Raw genomic sequence first — 22,406 nt, 5'->3', positions numbered from 1 at the left:
CAGTTACGATAAGAAAGCATTTAAAAAGCCTAACGCATATTTTTAAAATCCAAATAATAAAAGAAAAACTATTTATTGTATTTTGTCATTTTAATCACTCTTACTGTTATATCAGCTCCAGCACTGTTTACTTAAATTGATTGATATTTCTTTCCTATTGAAAGGCTCAAAACGTCACTCATCAATGCGAAATGGACGACGCATCAAATAAACGTGGCGTTGACCGTTTTCGTCCTGATTGAAAACGATTGGCGTAGGTCTTATACTTTCCAAAACCAACTCGATAAGCTATCATGAACTGAGCGAAGAGATTTTGAAACTTTCGTTAAACGCAAAACAATGCTTCGAGACCAACCCCCCAAACCGGGGAGATAATACTGTACAGTCCTGATCAAAAGTTTCTGGCCGTTTTTGTTTGGCAGTCAATTTGTTTCTATTTTAGGTAGAGAGCCGAGTGAGGGCTTCACGGAAAGAATACCCTCACGAAAATATTATGCCGGTTACGATAATGCGCTACCACTAGTAGGGCACAACCCATACCGGAAATAGTAAAACCCCTCCGAAATGGCGTCACGAAAAAATTAGTATAATATGTCGTGTTTACGCTCGTTCGACGCGTTATCCTATTTAAAAACCAAATCTGGGTTCACTTTTCTAATCGGAATTGTGGCTGAAAAGTTATTGAAGAAATAGTGACGACGTAAAACATGAAAATTCACCCTAATTTGGTTTTAAAGTGAAACAAAAGCAAACGTGAAAGTAGTAATATTTGAAATAATATCGCGCGAGACCATTTATTAAAATTTATAATTATAATTTATTTAATAAATGGTCTCGCGCGATATTATTTCAAATATTACTACTTTCACGTTTGCTTTTGTTTCACTTTAAAACCAAATTAGGGTTAATTTTCGTGTTTTACGTCGTCACTATTTCTTCAATAACTTTTCAACCACAATTCCGATTAGAAAAGTGAACCCAGATTTAGTTTTTAAAGGGAATATAACCTTAGGTATTCGGTGTGGAACACCAACGTTTGCAACTTTGCCCGCTCTTGCCTTTGGCTTTAGAAATGTTTGGCGCCACTGTACAGGGAACTTTTAAAAATTGAAGGGGTCTTCCATAAAGATTGCTTTGCAGGTTATATTCCCTTTAAATAGGATAACGCGTCGAACGAGCGTAAGCACGACAAATTATACTAATTGTTTCGTGACGCCATTTCGGAGGGATTTTACTATTTCCGGTATGGGTTTTGCCCTACTAGTGGTAGAGCATTATCGTAACAGGCATAATTTTTTCGTGAGGGTATTCTTTCCGTGAAGCCCTCACTCGGCTCTCTACCTAAAATAGAAACAAATTGACTGCCAAACAAAAACGGCCAGAAACTTTTGATCAGGACTGTACATTTTAGCTTCCATATATTACCTACGGATTGTTTGACGCATTCCAAGCGTTTCTTATTCATTTGTGCAGACTTTGTTTCGGGACAAAACTGCGCCATTACTGATCATTATTCTAAGATTAGTAAATATATAATGTTATGATAATCCCACGAGCCTACGTAATACTTCCACAATCCTATATTTCTTGGTCGATTAAGTTGACGGCCGTATATTCCGAAATTGATCGATATTTTAAGTGAAATATTTACTATTTTCCTCAGATTTCGTGCTTGACTGTGGATTATTTAAAATTAATTAAATTAAAATATTCTTACGATTAATGAGATGAAACGTGAAATATACTGTTTACTAACAAACAACCATGATACAAAGTAACAATGTTTCCAATCGCGTTTTGTTTCGAAGATCGATGTCCACGTTTTAAACCAATTTAAAATAAAAAAATTAACGCGAAGCGATATAGAAATTGGACTAACAACGACAGGATCACGGCTGGAAACAAAACCTTAGGTTTTTTTTAGTTCAGTAAGTTATCTTTAACTGCGTACCCATTCGTCATTAAAGTTAAGATTTGACTTTCGAAAAACTGCAATAGAGTCTGAATTTTGATAGATATTTTATCTAGACAACAATCAATAATAGAGCATAAAATGATCGTTCGCTTTTTTATTTCTTCAAAATGAACTGTGCTTTCTTTGTCTACGTCAGCCATCTAAAACGATAAAAACTACCAAAGAACTGTGCTTATAATATTTGTGAACGTTATCATTGCTGCCATTTAAGTGGGTTGCTCTGTTGATTTATCTGCGTAAAATGTTTAATTTGAAAGTCAATTGGTGTAATAAGATAAGTGGTTTGTAGTTCCTAGGGCTCGGTGTCGGTAAACTTTTAACCGTAACTAAGACACAAACGAATTTTTTCGAAAAATATTTCTTTGAATAAAAATGTTGTTAATATTTTTCGATCAATTTTATTCGTATAATTTGATTAATACGTATATTTTTTTAAATAAAGTTATCTTTTGATGTAATTATTAGCAAATATGTTCAATAGTTTTTTTCTTAGTTCAACTATTATCCAATAATCTAAAATTCACCTAAGGTTTTTTTTTCAACCAAAAAATTAAATTATTCTATTACTTTTTGGCCAAAACTTTATTTGATTATCTTCCGTGAGTTTTTCTTTATTTATAGTTGGTAATATTTAAAAAATTCATATTTATCAATTACCGGAAAAAAAATCTTTAGACTTTTGGTTTCTTATCGTACTAAAAAAAAACGATTTTTAAAACTTATGCGCAAGGTAGTTGAAATAAATATTTCACGTTTAATTGTTGCGATTAACCATGGCTGAAACGTATGGGGCGCCAAACCGGAAAAAACTAAATAACATTTCTAGAAATATTTTAACACTTCTAGTATAGGAATATTTTAACACTTCTAGTATAGGAATATTTTAACACTTCTAGTATAGGAATATTTTCAAACTCTAGGAATATTTTCAAACTCTAGGAATATTTTCAAACTCTAGGAATATTTTCAAACTCTAGGAATATTTTCAAACTCTATCAATTTTAAGAATCCTATATATTTTAATAAACTTTCTATAGATATTTTAAAGCGTTTCCTAGTTATTTTAAGAGAGACGTTTCCTACATATTTTACGGACATAATATATTTTTCGGCAAAACGCGGGAGAGAAAGCAGCGCTTGTAGTTTCCAATCGGAGAGTTGAGTGTGAACACTGTAAAGGCTAGCTATGATGGGATGGTACTTGTACCGTTGATGGAGTGGTACTTGTACCGTTGACCATAAATTTTCTTGAGGCGAGAACACGTAGAGCTCAAGCATCCGAGTTCAATTAGGAATTAGGAGACCAGGTTTTCCAGAGGATACCCGTAAATCAGATCGCTTATTGAAGGATGCAGATTCGGACACTAGATCTTTCAGTGAATATTTTTAAAACGCGGGACAGAAAGCAGCGCTTGTAGTTTCCAATCGGAGAGTTGAGTGTGAACACTGTAAAGGCGAACTATGATGGTACTTGTACCGTTGATGGGATGGTACTTGTACCATTGATGGGATGTTTCTTGTACCGTTAATGGGGTGGTTCTTGTACCATTGATGGGATGGTTCTTGTACCGTTGATGGGATGGTTCTTGTACCATTGATGGGATGGTATTTGTACCATTGATGGGATGGTTCGTGTACCGTTGATGGGATGGTTCTTGTACCATTGATGGGATGGTATTTGTACCATTGATGGGATGGTTCTTGTAAAGTTGATGGGATGGTTCTTGTACCATTGATGGGATGGTACTTGTACCATTGATGGGATGGTTCTTGTACCATTGATGGGATGGTTCTTGTACCATTGATGGGATGGTACTTGTACCATTGCAGGGATGGTTCTTGTACCGTTGATGGAGAGGTACTTGTACCGTTGATGATAAGCCTCCACTGAAAGATCTAGTGTCCGAATCTGCATCCTTCAATAAGCGATCTGATTTACGGGTATCCTCTGGAAAACCTGGTCTCCAAATTCCTAATTGAACTCGGATGCTTGAGCTCTACGTGTTCTCGCCTCAAGAAAATTTATGGTCAACGGTACAAGTACCACTCCATCAACGGTACAAGTACATACCATCCCATCATAGCTAGCCTTTACAGTGTTCACACTCAACTCTCCGATTGGAAACTACAAGCGCTGCTTTCTCTCCCGCGTTTTGCCGAAAAATATATGTCCGTAAAATATGTAGGAAACGTCTCTCTTAAAATAACTAGGAAACGCTTTAAAATATATAGGATTTTTAAAATTGATAGGTAATTTTAAAATATTCCTAGAGTTTGAAAATATTTCTAGAGTTTGAAAATATTCCTAGAAGTTTGAAAATCTTCCTAGAATTGTTAAAATATTCCTAGAAATGTTATTTAGTTTTTCCGGTTTGGCGCCAATAAATAATATAACAATAATTACCACCGGCAACTTTTAGGAGTGTATACAGTAGCGTAACTAGGAACTCCGGGGCCCCCCTTGAAAAACGACTCGGGGTCCTTTTAAAAAGCATCAATTTCAATCATATACGTTTGGGGCTGCCCTAGTTTTCGGGGGCCCCCCCGCGCCGCGAGGTCTGCGGGGGCGCTATTTACGCCACTGAGTGTATATCGTATAGCTTTGCTGTGTGCAACCGACCCCTGTTTTCTTTGAAGGACTATGAAGAACTCCTTTCTACGTGTAACTTATTTGTCTACGACAACGTCTGCTACTGTTGACATTATCTATACGCACACTATGGAAGTTAAGCGTAGAAAAAATTAACTTGGGAGAAAATGAGTAAACTTGTAAGACTATAACTCCTATATTTATTCACCCTACACGTTTACTAGTCCTTACTTATGTTGTCTATTAAGGAAGTAAAATTTCCATAGCTTACTAAAAGGATATTATTTCAGAAGTGGAGAAAGAAACGTAATTAGCGTTTTCAGTTTACATAGAGCCACATAGTGGCAAATGCGAGAAGCTCATGAAATGCTGGATTTTCGTCTGCTAAGCAGACGATTTTTCCATAAAGCGTCTGCTTAGCAGACGAAAATCCAGCAGTTTATGAGCTTCTTGCATTTGCCACTACGTGGCTCTATGTAAACTGAAAAGGCTGATTATTGAAAGTGCGATACTTGTACCCGGGTGCTTGTAAGGACTGGTCACTCAATCGCGTTGTGGGGGCATTGAGGACTAAAAATGCCCACGGGTCTCACTCAAACGTCGCTCCATATTTTAGTAAACTGCGCAAACGACACAGGTTATATTGCGCTCTGGCCAGATGTCTGTAGACTTCCGCGGCCCAGATTAGAAAGGGAATTTTATGACCAACTTTATCCATTTTGTTAAAATAAAATGTATTTCACCGTTTCATTAGTCAGCATTGACACTTCGGTTTATTTCGTGATTTATCTATCCATCCTTTTCGGAATTAAGTGTAAGATACTAGCAGCACCAGATGAAAACATAGTTATATTATTTGCTAAACTATGGTTTTTATTATAAAAATAGATAAAGTAGTTGACTATTATCCATGGGTAGACTAATACGAGTTTTCCATTAGTGTTTTATTACATTTTAGTCGAGGCACATCGCAACCGGAACAACAAATATGATTGATTAACGAAGAAATATGGTCTATATTTCCAGAGAAAAACTATTTGCTTTTTTTCGGTAAATATTTAATTCGTAAATATTTCGAAGAGTTATAATTTGATCTTATTTCTCTTAAAAAAACAAGTGTGTACAAATTTATTTAAATAAAAGTTCATATCGGCTTCATGATAAAAAAATACATTCGGGGTAAGTAAGGCGGCGGTGAATTTATTGCGATCAAGATAATGTTTTTTTTTTTTCAATTTATATAATTAGTTGAGCCGGGAGTAGTGGCTCACTCCTGTAATCCCAGGCGTCCGGGAGGCAGAGTTTGTGGATGGCCGTGTGAGGACGACCACCAATCCCCCAACGGGTGGTCGGAATACTTCCGCCACGGGTGTCCCCACCCCTGTCCCCACGTATCCCCCCGTTGGCGTGGCCGTTACACATATCTCGCCCTGATTAATCAGTTATTGTGTGCTGATGTCTAAGGCCTTGGGTCGACACCGATGGGTGGATGTCAAAAAAAAAAAAAAATATAATTAGTTGATAAACAAACTCGAGATTTTACCGTTAAATTATCTGGAAGTTTTCCGATTAATCATGGTTAACTGAATTTACCGGTTGAAACGATCAGAAAAATCCGAGCCCTAGTAGTTCCTCCGCAATCTCCTGCAAAACTTCACAACTACATGGTTTGGGGTCATCTTTGTGTAAAAAATGTAAATCCACTCAAGGGGGGTGATTAATAATTATTAATAAGTTATCAAAGAGTCGTGAATAATTTTATTTGGTAAAAGGAAAACATTACATTATTATGCAAATTAAAAATTAAAGCATTGAGAAAAAGATATTTTTATTAAGTTTAAGCGATAATTAAAATTATTTTTGTTGTACCATCACCTTTGTTAATTATTAATGAGTTTCTATAATTGAATCGTTTTAAGTAAAAGTAAAAAGAAATCTAAGCTGGGATAAAACTGTCGAAGCAACCTGAGTCTATCTCTTCTCTTAACTGCGCACTGCATCAGACTTTAAATTTGCTTTTCTAAAAATATAATTTTTAAGAAAGTGCATAGCTTTTATCCATAATTAAAAATCTTTAAAATTAATTGTTAATTCTGCAAACATTAAAAACTGGCAAGTTATTCTTAAATTTAGAAATTTCTTTGATAAAATTTTCCTTGTTGCTTTGTTGGCAATAGAAGTATTGCAACTCGTTATCCATCTCGTCAGTAGAAGAGCTCTTGAAAGGAATGCATTCACTCACAGCTTTGTCGCCCTGTCCTACGACCTAATTCGAAAATCATTATTAATAAAATAAATAAAATGAAGCTTGTTAGAGGTTACCTGAATGCTTAATTTTCTCACAAATCTTTTGCTCATTATGTTTGCGGCCCAGTCTTTGAATCCTTTAATTTTAATATTTCGCAAGTACTCGGTTTCACGTTTAAGACGATCAAAAACACGCCAAGAATTGACAATTTCAGACCAGTTACGGTTTGCTTCGACTCCCATGTGCAAATCGGGAGAATTTTTGCTCTTTATAAGAGACGAAACTCTAACTTCAAACTCCTCTTCAGTCATTCCTGAAATTTGCTGTTGAAAACCTTCTAAGAAATTTTCAATTCTTTGGTCTAAGTGAGAACAGCTATAAAAAGAATAGTAAACATCTTAGTAATTGAAGGACTGGTGAATTAAAATTGAGCAGGATAAGAATGAAAAAGCTATGCAAGAGTCGATTTCGTTTCAATATAGATGACTAGCCGAGAAGCCCGCCTTACAGGCCCTCAGCTAGTTGTGTGTTTCGAGGCGCTCCACTCCAGTACGCCCCCAACCCCTTTTTCCCATAGGATAATTTCCGTGGCACCCTTTTCCCCATAGTCGATTCACTGTAGTAAGGCACCCCCCCCCTTTTACCCATGCTAGAATTTCCGTGGCACCCTTTACCCTATAGTCGAACCACCGCAGTAAGGCCCTTCCTCCCCTTTTTCCCATGTGATAATTACCGTTCCTCCCCTTTTTCCCCATGTTATAATTACCGTTCCTCCCCTTTTTCCCCATGTTATAATTACCGTTCCTCCCCTTTATCCCCATGTTACAAGTACCGTTCCTCCCCTTTTTCCCCATGTTATAATTACCGTTCATCCCCCTTTTCCCCATGTGATAATTACCGGGGTACCCCTCTCCCTTTTTCCCATGTAATAATTACCGTGGTACCCCCTCTCCGTTTTTACCATGTGTTAATTACCGTGGTACCCTCTCCCCCTTTTCTCCATGCGAGAATTTCCGTAGTACTCCCCTCCCCCTTTCCAACGCGAGAATTTCCGTGGCACCCTTTACCCCATAGTCAAACCACCGCAGTTAGGCCCTTCCTCCCCTTTTTTCCCACGTGAAAATTGCCAGGGTACCCCCTCCCCATTTTTCCCATGTGATAATTACCATGGTACCCCGTCTCCGTTTTTCACATGTGATAATTACCGTGGTACCCCGTCTCCGTTTTTCACATGTGATAATTACCGTGGTACCCCTCTCCCCCTTTTCTCCTTGCGAGAATTTCTGTAGTACTCCCCTCCCCCCTTCCAACGCGAGAATTTCCGTGGTACCCTTTTCCCCGCAAAAATAACTCAAACTCGCAGTCGCTCCAAACCTCCCTGTACCCCTTTAAACCCCCTGTATCCAATGGAATGGCTGATGCATAAAGGCCCCGGGACTAACGTACGCCGCGAGAGAGCCATGGGATTTCAAATCGGAACGAACCCGAAGCCCCCCCCCCCCCCCGTTTCCAAAACTCAGAGGCCTTCTGATACTACCCCGCACGACCCCCCCCCCCTTCGAAATCCGCAACCCCGCACGATCCTCTCCCTCCCTCAGGGGCGACAGATTTTGAGCATTTTTAGAAACTGACATTTGCGTCACTTTTGAAAATTTCTAATTAAAAAACTAAAAGCCAAATCGGAAATTGAAGCCGACTCGATACGAAAACGCGAATCGCAGCGTACGTAAAAAAATGCCAGGCGACGCTCGCGCCCGTAACGCGCGCGCGAAAAGCGTCAGAAAATCGAGAAAGAAATCTCGAAAATCGGTTGACGAACGAACCTACCTACCACCGAACCAACAGCTTTTTATTATATAGATTCCATCATATTTCAGAGTTTGTCTTCCTAACTTATCCATTGTATTAGACCTAGTTGTCTCTTTGTTAACGAACCGTTTGTTTCGCTTACTTAGTCCGCAGTTACATTTAAAAGTCTCTCTCAGTTAAATTTTTTGTAATAAGATGATTTTTAAGATGCGAAAAGTATAAGCAACATGATCCCATTTCTTAAACTTAAGCCTTTTATTTGCGCAAATAATATACTCAAAAATTAAAAAAAAAACCAACGAAATTGACTTGTATAAAGCTTTAAAGTGTTTTAAGCTAAACTAGACATCATTTTCGGTCACCTTCGTGGTGCAATTTCGATGAGTTTTTTTATGAACGTTTTAACACTTGTCAATTTTATTGTTTTTTTTTAGTTTTTAAATATAAATGATCCTATACCCGTGTAAAGTCGTGTCACCTTTTTTAATCCTCTAACCATTGATGCGTAAATATTAGAGAGGTTAATTCAGCACCATAAAATGTCCAGAAAACGTGTAGAGATAACTTGTAGAAGGTCCAGGCTGTACACACAAAGGTACGTCTACAATCCTACATGTTTTCGAGTGGTGGCTTAACCTCTCTTTTCATAAATAGTTTCCGAAAGAATGGAAATTATTTTAAAAGGTCAAAAGTCATTAGTAAAATGCCAAAACATTTTAAATATGTGACAAATAATCAAAGGTCGTTCTTTTTCTACTATTATACAGGGTGTCTCAAATTGTTCGATCAGGCCATTTTTTTCAAAATGTATTTTTGCTAGGGTTCTGAAATTTTCAGGGTTTATTTTTTAGGTATGGATGGCTTTGGTTACTAAATTTCAGAAAAATCGAACGATTTTGTGCCGTTTTGGAAAATTTATTTTTTCACCGGTAGGTGTCACGCAAAATGTTTCAATAGAAAAGTTGTAGGGCATAGTCGAAAGTGAAAAAATAATTTTGGTTCGGTTGAAAAAGACCTATTTTTCACTGAGTTTGGAGGTCGGGGGAAAAAACAAGTTGTACTAGCAGGCAATAGCCTTTAACGTAAATAATCGTACGTAATCTCAACACACATGTACATTTATTTTAGGGAACTTATGCTTTCAGCTATGTAGTTAATAATCAGATCTTCAAAAAGTTATTGTTAAAGAAAATTATTACGTTCAACACCTAATTAGACAAAGTAGACAAAGACCACGTCTTCCATTTCGACGTGGTTACGAGTAAGATCATCAAACAAAGATTTGTAGACCAAAAATTACGCTTATTTTTCTTTTGTTGTTTTTTAACGTGAAATATCAATTGTCCGAGTAGTATTTAAAGCGTTTACATTTCAAAGTTAAAACATTATCTCAGTTTGGCCGATTGTTGTCCGGTATGCCTCTTTACACTCGAGATCAGCGCGCTCATATGCTAGAATTATTTTACGGAGAAGGTCGTCGTAATGCTAATCTAGTAAGTCAGTTATTCAGACGAAGTTTTCCCAATTGCAGACCAAGTCATACGACGGTTCTTAGAGTGGTCCGCGACTTCGACAACTGGGGTAATATCAATCCGAGGTTTCGTGGTCGTGGTCTCCAGGACATCGACATGGAAAACACGCTACTTGCCTACTTCGTCGCCTATCCTCGAGCGCGCGTCAGGACTGCCAGCTTTGACTTAGGGTTGGATCGAAACTACGTTTGGAGAACACTAAAAAGACACCATTTTCATCCTTATCGAGCGACACTTCACCAAGGACTGCATGACGGTGATAGACAGCGCCGACTCGACTTCTGCAATTGGTTTTACCTCATGGCTGACGCATACCAGGATTTTCACGATCAATTACTGATGTCCGACGAATGTTCATTCGGAAGAGATGGGCCTTACAACCGTCAAAACCAACATATGTGGGACTACGAGAATCCACACTGGGGATTTCCTCATCGCCACCAAGTGCAGTGTCGCTTAAATGTGTGGGCTGGTCTGTTAGGTGACAGAATTATTGGCCCGTTCTTCCTGCCAAATCGTCTGAACGGTCAAAACTACTTGGAGTTCCTTCAAAATGAAATATCCGACGTGTTGGACGACATTCCTCTGGCCGAGTACAGACGCATCTAGTTCCAGCAAGATGGGCGCCACCTCACCAATATCGTGACTTGGTTGCATATCTAAGCGACGAGTTTCCTGGAAGATGGATCGGAAGAACTGGTCCTGCAAGATCCCCTGATCTAACACCACTCGACTTTTTTCTTTGGGGATTCGTAAAGGACTACGTATACCAAACACCCGTGACGAGCGTTGAAGATTTACGACAAAGAATCATCGAAGCATGTCACCAGTGACTCCAGAAATGGTTCGGGGAGCATTTCGCAATATGCAACATCGTGCATATTTGTGCATTGCATCAGAAGGTGGAATTTTTGAAAACATTTTGTAGAAGTCATTAAAAAACATTTGTCACTTGGGCTAATTATTATTTGTTTATTTTTCGAAATCTTATAACTGAAATGCATGTTACCTACAATTCGTTAAAGGCCTGCTATAGTGAGTTGCAGGCTAAGAAAGACAAAATATATAGTACAGTTGGCGCAAGGATACCTCAGATCATTTCCGGCCAGTCGACCGCGCGTAATTTAAATTAGACCAATTTACGGTCAATTTCAAATTTTGTGAGTTTCATCGTTTTTTCGCGCCATCTAGGAATCGAAATTGGAATATATTTTTTAATTTCATGTTGTCACGAATTTAATTACTGAATACAGCTAAAGAAGGTTCGATAATTGAAGCTCCAAATATTTTAAATAGCCCAAGAGGTTACTATAAAAAGCATGATAAAGGTTTATTGTTAACAAGTAAAGATAAAAATATAATTTTAAACGTCTATAGCTCATTAAGACCACGTTACCCCCAAGAAAGCGTTGTAACTATTTTAAAAGAAACTGGTGACTTAACTGGTAAGACGTAGAAATAAATTTACAAAAATAAATAATTCTACATACTATTTTAAATTTAAGAATGATAGGAATGCCTTATCTTTTAAATTTGCTCGCCACCACAATTATGAAATTGAAAAATAAAGATTCCAATTTCGGTCTCTAGATGGCGCTAAAAGACGACAAAAAGAGCAAACTTCGAATTTGACCGTAAAATGGCATCCTTGCGCTGATTGTACTATATATTTTGTCTTTCTTAGCCTGCAACTCACTATAGTACACCTTGTTTTTTCCCCTGACCTCCAAACTCAGTGAAAAATAGGTCTTTTCAACCGAACCAAAATTATTTTTACACTTTCGACTATGCCCTACAACTTTTCTATTGAAACATTTTGCGTGACACCTACCGGTGAAAAAATATATTTTCCAAAACGGCACAAAATCGTTCGATTTTTCTGAAATTTAGTAACCAAAGCCTTCCATACCTATAATAAATACATTTTGAGAAAAATGGCCTGATCGAGCAAATAGAGACACTCTGTATATGCAATTTATGTTATTTATATTAATTGAGAGACTGGAAGACAATGATACACCAATACATGTGAGATTAAGATATTTAGTCTTATATGGAAAATTTCTACACAATTCGGGTCACGAAAGTATATGTGTTTTACATGCCTTAGGTATATATATCCCAAAAGAAAAAAATGAGGACACATTGAATTACCTTCGGAACTCGATTTAACAAACCTAAATTTATCCGCTGGACTGTTCACAATAACCGCAAATCCCAAGATTCCATAATTGCTTCGAGTAGCGCAACTGATATCGTAGCCTAATTGTTCCTTAGTTCGCAACTGATCGAAACATGGCTCTTGCATGATTGTCTTAAAATATAATTTTATAGCAGCATGTTAATAAATATAAAATTAAATATGAAAAAATAATATAAAAATAAGTATAGAAGAAAATATTAAAAATTAATATAAAAAATGTGGGTAAAAATTATTGTATTAAGATGGAAAATGTTTGTATTGTTAGGTAAAAGATTTTGTTCAAACGATTTATAAAAATTCAATCGTCTTGGTTACTCATTAGTTCCCTAATCGATCCAATTGAAGCGCAAGTCGTTTACGTTTTCTCTCCCCCACTGGTGCCGGAATTAATTCGACCATGTCAAAAAAAAAGTCATTTATGTATAAATCAATACATAGTTGGTTGTCCGCACATTTGTTTATGGCGAGAATTAGGAGCCCAATTTTTTTTTTTTTGCTATTATCTACGTTCATTTTAAGACATCTGCAATTTTTAATCAAGTTCCTATAATATTAGCTGTGTGAAGGCTCTTAAAGAAATAAGTGTTTACACAGAAACTATGTGGTAACACTATTTTTCACGGTATTTTGCTGGGCGCCTCCTTTGGAGTTTTTGCCATTAAAACCCCCATTCTCCTTTTCCGCCGACCAAAGACCCAATCCTGGACTCCCCCCCGCGGACGCGCGACTGCTTATAAGAGAGGGCGGAAAGCCGCGAAAAAGAGTATTTCAGGCAATGAGGCGAGGGAAACAGGAAACAATTATATAGTTTGTAAGATATAAGTCGTACTTAAAATTAATTGATTATCGTTTATTTCCTAGGGAGTGCAGATGCGTTTTTACGCATAATTACATATTGAACTGAATAAAGAAGCTTCGACATCTTTACAAATGGAGACTTCATTAACATAATAATCCGAATAAATATGTTTTCCTCAGAATTTAAAGAAATTGTTTGAAATTTAACCGATGGAATCGGACTTAAACGAAATTCATTCGAGGTAATCAAACGGAATTGTTTAATTGGCTAGATTTCGGTACGGACTCGTTAAAAGAATATGATTTTTGGTATAGGAATCGGATATTTTTCTAAAGCCTTCTAAATCCTTGTAGACATATTTTCTGTGAAGAATCCAGACTATGCAAATGATCTACTGCATACAAAATTCAAATCTTAATATAAAATATTGCAAACTAAGGTAAAAAAATATAAGTTACGCTTTACATACGGTTGTACATCTTTTTATGTCAAATTTTTCCTCACGCGTCCATGTTCAGCTTTACCAATTGAACCAGCATCCTCTATATGCTTCGTTAAAAAACCGGAGACAAGATTCCGCAGCGACGATCGAAGGCAAGTGGAAGGGAAAGGGGGTACAAACACAAGGGATAGAGAAGAGATAGAGAAGGGCACCCAAATCGTAATGTAGTACTGACTGAGAGCTACAGCACGTGTTCCGGGAATTCAATGAACTCGGACGGAAACAGAGAAAAAAAAGAACTCCTACGGTTTTTCGATTCGGTCGGAATAGAAAAGGCGTTTTACTTAGACTGAATATCAGAGACGTTTTAGCAACTGATAGAAACCGTATAAAAGTTCTTGCTAAATGAAGCTCTCTTAATAAACCAATTTCAAGCATCATAAGGGACATTAAAATGCGATCGAAGAGCCTTGGAACGAACTCCCAGTATCTCACGAATTTTGCGGAGGCAGATTGTAAAACGCTAGAACATAAGCATTTATACCAAGAGTAATTCATTCATGCAAGAAAGCTGGATAGTTCCTCTCCCAAGCTGGTAATAATTGGTCACGCTGGAGTTGGTATCGTCTTTATTGAAAGACATGACACGCAAAGTTCTCTCTCCTCTCCGGATTTTCAATGTCCTTAACTTTTAAAGAAGCAAAGTTAAATTTTCAAGTCTCAATTCTCAGAAGCATAAGTTGTAACTAACTTGTGGTAGCATATCCGGAAGAAGTGGTTCGTATTTCAGTTTTTGTTGAACCATGTCAGCAATTTCAAGGGATTCCTGCAAATTTATTTATCGTTATTTTAAAAGAATAACTTATTTCATTTTTTTTTTTAAGTTTACATTGGGCGTGAAGTTTCCATGAACCATTATTTCGATGAATAAATGGCTGATGAGTTGTTGCCAAAATGATTTCAAATTCTGCAGAGTACATTTTTCTATCATGGCTCTCTTATCCATATAGGTCCAATTTTGCAGCTCAAGTACGTAAAACCTCAGCGATTTACCAAGTTCACTTGGTTTTATAAAAGCATTATAGTAGGCTTCCAAAAATTGCACTCGCAATCCTTCAAACATCTCTTCGTTTACATCAAAATCCATAAAGTAGTCCAGAATAGTTGCCAGTAAAACCTTTAAAAGAATAATGTATGAAATAAATTAAAGTACGGCACTAGAACTTCTTTAGAAGTTGTTTTTACGATGGAAAGGATATTTAAGAAAATCTTGAAAACCACTTGATAAACTAAAACTCTGACCAAAAATTGGTCCTTTAACCTCATTGTCAACATTAAAAATTCGCCATCACTCAAAATTTCAGTGTCGAAAAGTCAATTAAAATATTTATCTAAAATTGGTAAATATTTAAATATTGTTATTTACTAAATTTGCATATTAACCTGAATTAAAATATTTACCAAATACAGATATTTACCTGAATTAAAATATTTACACAAATTTAAGTACTTACCCAAATAATTACTCAAATTGAAATATTTATCCAAATTTAAATACCCAATTTTAAATATTTACCCAAATTTAGACATTTACCCTAATTAAGATAGTTACGAAAAATTCCACATTGATCAAAAATTAGATATTTACCCAAATTTAACCACCTTTGTTTAAAATTTTTTAAATAATTTCATTAGAATCTTCGATTTTACCATGTTAATTTACATAGAGAAATAGTATATTTTAGTTGTCAAAAATGTTTTCGGTTGCCATGGTAAAACTAAAGCCCATCGCATTTTTTCCCTTTAGGGATTTTTAAGTTACATGAAGGTCTAATTAATCTCTGAATTTAAACAAAATCGATGATTTCCACCTCGGGTAGTCTCCTTGTCAGTGTCGAAAAGTCAATCACGCAATTTAAATGACTATTATATTTCTTAAAGAAAGTCTTACAGGTAACTTTTGGTCGAACCCATTAACAAGAATTCTAATTCCGTTATCCTCCTTAGCAATTTGATATTCCAATTCAGCTTCTTTGGCTGGATACGCTTCTGGACCCAAGTTCTGTAGAAGCTGACAAATAAACATATCCAGTAGTAGTCCACTAAAAATAATAACAACCTGAATATTATATCGAATTTATTTATTGCCTAACAAAATCCCACAGATGGCAACCGGATGCGCCGTTTTCATTTTATAGTAATAAACGACCGAGACCACTGCCAACCGGGTTTGTGTTGCCAAAATTCTAATCATATCATATTGAAAGTGACTGACTTTTGCGGAGAGCACTTGCTCAATGGTGTCTTAAGGTGCAAGTATATGTAGCCTTTCGGCATCGAGAATTGGGTGTCTTTCTTGTACCATAATTTCAGGAATTTATTTTCTCTCAGTTTGAGAGGAACCTTAAAAATAAATTAATCAACAATAATGTTACATAAAAAATCTTACGAATAACTTACTTCTTTAATGTATTCTGGTTCGACAGTTTTCAATTCGAAATTCGTTGCTGAAAATAGTTAATATATATAAAAATATATATTTGAGTGATCTATATTAATGTTACCACTACCTATAAATTGGTTTGGATGTGGTAAACAAATTTCTGGATTTGGGGGAGGACCTGAAAATAATTTATTTTTGTTAAGTAAGTATTTATTAAAAAAATCTGAATAAAACATTTACTTTTCCACGAGCCAATCCATCCTTCAGGAATATCTGGGAAAGCGAGAGTTATTTATAAATGAGTAATCAACCGTACATTAATATTTTAAGATTAAGACAGACAGTTAAGTATGATTAAAAAGGAATTTATCTCCAACAGAACCTTTTGAGCGAGCTTGTAACGCTATCGAAAAACAAATTGTACTGACATTGTATAAGAAAATAACAAGGGATTTACTCTTTTTGGAAGTCGCTTATACTTTTGGGTATCTGTCACTTAAACCTTTACAAGAACCTTTTTGGAGTAGTATCTAATGTGACAAATATGATCAGATCAATTAAAATTAAGGCTTAAACACGTAGTTTGAAAGATTATACCAAAATATATTTTATATCATATTAAATAATGATTTCATAAATCCCGATTAAAAGATTAGTTTAAAATTTTGTTGATTAAATCATCATTGACATAATTATCTCCGCAATTTTCTAACTCCACATAATTTAAAATAGAAAACATAACTTCGAAGAAATCTATCAAAACGAATATCATTTAATATTTACTCTCTTGGCTATAAGGCACTTGCATCCACTTTTCACTTTGGTCACAAGGATTTCCTTTTTCGTAACGGTTAGACCAAATAATAATATTGCAATTATCGGGACGGAGGCCTTCGATACATGCGCGGATCAAGCTCTCATCATAATGCATCATAACTTGACCTCCTTTAACGACATCTTGCGGTTCCATATTTTGCATTTTACTACAAAGACTGGATACGTATTCTTCGGGATCTTCCTAATTTTTAGGATTTTTTAAATTATTCTATCATTCAATAGAAACACGTTACTATTTAAATTAAACCAACTTACCTCGTCCTTCCACTTAAAGTTCATTTCTTCGAGCGAACAGAACTCTTCGTACGTACTCTTTTGCGGCCCGTGCTTTTTAAACATATCTAAATATTGAAACACCACTAACAAAATGTCTTCGATATGATCAAATCCACTGTCCGTTAACGAGATGCTTATTCCGAAGAAGGTATTCAGTTGATTGTTTTCACGGTTATCATCACTATTTCCAGCTATCACGTTGGTGGCCCAAACCCTGCAAATACGAACATCTAAATAAGGTTTGTTTTCTTATCGGAAAACTGTCTTTTTTCTTAAGTGCATCTGGTAGCCTTTCATCAGTAACAATTTCAAAAAAGGGTGCCGGGTTTGTACAAATGTAGGCTTTGTGCTGGGAGACTTTACAAGACCCCAAATTAGAGACCCGACAATGCCTGGCGAGGTCTTTCCTGCAGCACTCTTAGCATTTAAGGAAATCTAGCACCATTCAGAGTTACGTTTTTAAACCAGAAGTTCCATCTCCGGACAAGGCGGAGATGGAAATTGCAGCTTATTGTGCTTAAGAGGTTATAGTCTTCAAATATTTGTAACATTACCTTTTTCTTAAGTACTCCATTATGCTACCGCGACCTTCGTGACCAAGGAAGTATGATAAATATCGCACAGGGTTGCATCTAAATCAGATCGAAATTGTTAAAATTTTTAAAGAAAGAGATAATCTAAAGTGTTAATTTTCACCCTATGGGAAACTATTTCAACTTATAAGAAGAAAGCTGCGTGAATTCGCAACAGCCATAAACACTTAAGTTCAATTTTGCTAAGATAACTATTTAAGACAATATCTCTTGATCAATTGGTGTGACAGGTATAGAATAATGTTTATTAAATACGTTTCCCACTCGGAGTTACCATTGCACTTTTTTATGGTTATACTCCAAAGCGATGTTAATGTGGGGTGGCGGAGTGGTTGGCGCTTTCGCCTCGCAGCAAGAGGAGCTGGGTACAATCACAATTTGTGGCACTTGGTGAAAACTCGGAACAACTCCTTCTGCGATGAGTTTTCAAGTTATCTCCCCACTGGTTAAAGGGGTTTTCCCCCGAGTTCTTCGGTTTCCCCTTCCATAAAAACTCGTTGAGGTTAGCGGTAATAGTTAGTGTAAGGAGCTGTTGGCTCGCGTGGCATGAAGGGCTGGCCACCACCCTCCTACTCATTGTAACCTGGCCACCTGTTTAAAAGCATTAAAATTCGCAAGATGACTTGGGCCTAAGGTGGTGCCTGGGGTATTAGCCTAGCTGATTATTAATAGCACATTTGACTTGGAAATCAGTTTATGCTAGATCGTAACGAAAAACCAATAGTTAAATTTTATTTATAAATTTGGATATTGGGGGTCAACATTAAACCTTTCCAACGGTAATAATTAAGTTGTTTATGGGTATGGCTATCGGAAAACTTTCTATAAATATAAGCGAAAACCACCAATCCTGGATTACCTTAATTGTGGGTGTGTCTTTTTAGATATTTAGGGGACCAAAATGATGTTTGTGCCATAGAGTTTGGTAGCGTCTAATTTTCCATGATATTTTAGACTACCTTAGTATGATAATTTCAAGCTATAGATTCCGTATGTGAAACGCTAATAGAACTTCAGTTTTGACTTTAAATGTTTGCCAATACGAAATGGTCTACACATGAAGGAGATAGATGCCTGTGTTAAGGTAGTTGTAATTTATATTTAAACGATATATAACCTCAGATATTTGGTGTGGAGCACAAACGTTTGCAGCTCTGGCCGCTCTTGCCTTTGGCTTAAGAAATGTTTGCTGCCACTATACAGGGTAATTTTGAAAAATTTAAGGGGACTTCCATAAATATTGCTTTGTATGTTATATTCCCTTTAATACTCTAAAGGGCTTTTGTATAATACACATAAAAGAAATTTTGTCACTCCTTTCAGTATGAAATCAGAATGCTCAAATAATTAATCTTACTTACTTGTATTGTTGAACTAAACTAGGTAGAGACCACTTCAAATTTAATTCCTGAGTTTTACTAATTGGCGACGCTGTAAAGAAAATGCTTTATTATTTTTAGTTGATAAATTAATGACAGTAAACGATTTTTCTTGGGAAAGCACCACCAGTGAGATTGCTCGAGCATTTCAAGAAGGATTGTCCTGAATAAAGCTTATTTTACGAGAGATGACATTATTTTGTTCATAAGAAATCCTCTCCCTGATAAGCTTTTTGGGAAATCTCACACACAAGATAATAAAATCACCTCTGTACAATTTATGAAAACCAGGAGTGTCAAAAGGATTCTCGTGCCCTACGAATGCAGGTGCCGTTATAGATCTATTAAGAAGTCAATCTGGTAAGAACATACATTTTGTTATCTTTAAAAACGACAAACCAAATAACGAAAATCTTGACTTTGTGTGCCGACAATCACATCAATTTGTCGAAAATGGGTTACTAAAATTTAATTGTTTTATTTAAATTACACCGGAATTTAATGAAATTAAATTGGATATATACGAATTGTTTTAGCCAATTTTAGTGGAGTCGTTTCTTTTCCCAAAACGATTTTTGCACAACGTTAAATGGAAAGCTTTAGTTGCCGTAATAAAATGATTAAAAATGCTGTGCAGAAAGGCATAATTGGCTATTTTCGTTCAATTTTTGGTCTGTATGAGAAAGGAGGTTTAAGTTTACCTTTTCTCAATTTTGTTGAATATTTCAATGACCCAATCTTGTAGTGTGTCCAGACTATCTGTAAAATTACAAATTTCAATGAATGACTTTTTACAGCTAGAAATAGAGATACCTTGTGAAATAACGCTTAATCGCATCAAGTGTGCCGAATAGTGTTTCTCCCAAAATTCCCTCAGTCGCGAATGAACATTAACTCCTTGACTTTCGGGCAATATTTTCAGAGTCTCAAGATTTCCAACGCCAAAATTCCTGATGGGATTTCCTTCCTTCGCGGTAGAATTTAAAAGAAATATCTTTCTCCAGCCATCTTCAGGGTACGCCAGCCGATATTCTATACAAGCAATTTCCGAACAAGAGCAAAATAGCCCAAGTTTAAATACTGACAAATTTTAGTTTAAATTTATTTATGCGCATCAATCTTTTGTTTATCTTTTTTATTCATATTTGCCAATCTGTTATAACCAGGTAACTTACCGCTGTCTACAGCTTTGAGTTCTCTGTCCATACTATCCTTCTTCATAAGAGGTGAAATGAAAAACTGAGCAAAAATATCTAAAGCCTCTTTCAATTTCTTCCTGTTAACTTCAAATTCGTAAACAGTCTAAAATATAAAATTTTGACAATTTCTTTAGTTGCTGCATTCGAGAGAGGATATTGTATCATTGAATTTTACTAAGAACGAAATTAGGTTAACTCGAAACCTTCGAGCCTTACGGATCACGTTTTATACTTAAGCTCTGCTACATTTATCAAACGAAAACCATTTATGTTTTTAAATTTTTTTCTTATACACCATCTAGTTTCGGACATAAACTTGTTTCTACCCTTAAAAGAGAACGTATACCTAAATATTAAGTATATAAACAGTTTCGGATAAATTTATTCGACTCGAAATTTAGTTGGTACAGCTTTTATTAAATATAGTTATTTTAATCGCATAATAGTATGTAGATTATCAAGTAATTTGGCAATCAACATCAAATTTTTAGGTGTCTAAATAGCTACAAAACCAAAAACTTCATCTGTGCTGATATATAATAGGTCTTCGAAAAGCATCAATAGCAACTGAGCTTTTTTTTTGGGTAATTTTAAACCTAGCTAATGGTCTCCATTTTAAGTTTCAAAGCATCTGGTTCTGTTAATCTTTTTTCACTTACAAATTCTTCTTCGGTGTGGGCATTGTCTGAGCCGCCATGTTTTTTGATGAATGAATCGTAGCCGTTTTCGTCGGGATATTTTTCACTTCCCATAAACAACACTAGAAAAAAATGAAATGCTTTATTTCCGAAATTCTATGTTTTTTTTTAAATAAATGATTAATACTGTGTTCTAAGAAATGAGCCAAGCCCTGCAAATCATCCGGATCACTGAAAGTTCCAACCCTGACACTTAAAGCAGCTGCAGCCTGATTTTCAATAATTGTTTAATAATTCTTATTCACAAATTATGGGCATTATGGCATATTAAGTCTATAAACTATTCAACAAACGTTTTTATAATGTTTTTCTGTTTCTTCATCACCTCCACCTTCTTCGTCACTAAGCAAGTCGTTGGAGCTATCCGAATTTCCGGAGTCCGAAATAAGTAAAACCTTCAGCCCATTCTTCAGCTCTATCGCACGATATTCCCTCTTATCGTTCTCCGATTTTATGGGATCTGGCAATCTCTTGACATCAGTATTCATCTGAAATATGTTTAGTAATAAATGCTAATATGTAATATTTAAACTAGGGTTTCACTAATTTTAAAATGAAATAAATTAATATTGTTAGGGTTGAAATATTTATCACATTTTAAGTACAGTAGAAAAGTTTAAATAACTACTCGCTGTATGAAAATAACGGAACTAAAGCAGACATACCTTGATGTTCGAGATAAAGTATTCTCATCGACTACGAAATCCTTCTTCTTCTAAGCGGATACTCTTGTATGTCAAGTTAAAAAAAACGATTTGGCCTTGTATGTCGGTTAATTCTATTAAATGAAAAAAAAACACGGATTCGTGATCCTGCAAGTTCGGACAACCACTATTATTCAAATGAAGCTTACCCGCGTACAAAATATCAAAAATATTGTCTGAACAGACTACCTGCGTTCAAATATTTCAAGGCTAATAGCGCACATCTACCTGGAGTTTATTGTGCGGGAAACTTGTTTTCTTGTCAAAAAAATCGGTAAATTTCTCTTAAATGGCAATTATCGAACTCAAACATCCTTTCTAATTCTTTGGAATCACTTTCTTACTTCCTCATTTGAATTTATTATCTACTTCTACCGTTTTGCACACAGTGTGTACTATTCTCAATTGGTACGTAGCCGTCGCCGCCACCGTATTGGAAATAATTCTTCAACCGTTAAAACAGTGAATGATTAATCTAACCGTCGATTTCACAATATTAATTTCGGCGATTGCGGGACCAAAAACTGTTCATTTGCCCATTTTAGTTATTTGGTGAGATTTCGCATCGAAATCTGCATACATTTTTGAAATTAACTTCTATTTAGATGTAATATAAATTTTTAGTTATGCCATGATCCTTCTTACTACGTTTGTAGCGGGACCTTACAATTCACGTAAG

The 22,406-nt window shown here is 35.8% G+C and overlaps 1 protein-coding gene across 1 annotated transcript; it reads right to left on the bottom strand.

Annotated features, from left to right (window-relative positions):
• Nucleotides 1–6,378: 6,378 nt before the first annotated feature.
• Nucleotides 6,379–21,798, bottom strand: LOC149944416 (nardilysin-like). The gene is made up of 23 exons (XM_090176349.1): nucleotides 21,689–21,798; nucleotides 21,317–21,511; nucleotides 21,151–21,232; nucleotides 20,985–21,085; nucleotides 20,302–20,428; nucleotides 19,940–20,158; nucleotides 19,828–19,885; nucleotides 19,394–19,467; nucleotides 19,109–19,178; nucleotides 17,709–17,786; nucleotides 17,134–17,368; nucleotides 16,825–17,059; nucleotides 16,282–16,314; nucleotides 16,169–16,219; nucleotides 16,059–16,105; nucleotides 15,874–16,001; nucleotides 15,550–15,700; nucleotides 14,488–14,775; nucleotides 14,350–14,424; nucleotides 14,143–14,286; nucleotides 12,332–12,468; nucleotides 6,888–7,188; nucleotides 6,379–6,831 (listed from the first exon to the last, which is right to left on the bottom strand). The coding sequence occupies exons 2-23, from the start codon at nucleotides 21,509–21,511 to the stop codon at nucleotides 6,646–6,648; spliced, it is 3,015 nt and encodes a 1,004-aa protein (XP_090032475.1). The 5' UTR covers nucleotides 21,689–21,798; the 3' UTR covers nucleotides 6,379–6,645.
• Between the last annotated feature and the right edge of the window lie 608 nt (nucleotides 21,799–22,406).

Source organism: Leiobunum rupestre, chromosome 5 (genome assembly GCF_980474605.1).
Source record: "Leiobunum rupestre chromosome 5, qqLeiRupe1.1.hap1, whole genome shotgun sequence".
Lineage (NCBI taxonomy): Eukaryota > Metazoa > Arthropoda > Arachnida > Opiliones > Sclerosomatidae > Leiobunum > Leiobunum rupestre.
Note: the sequence above shows the minus strand (reverse complement) of the source record. Positions and strands in the feature narration are given on the sequence as shown.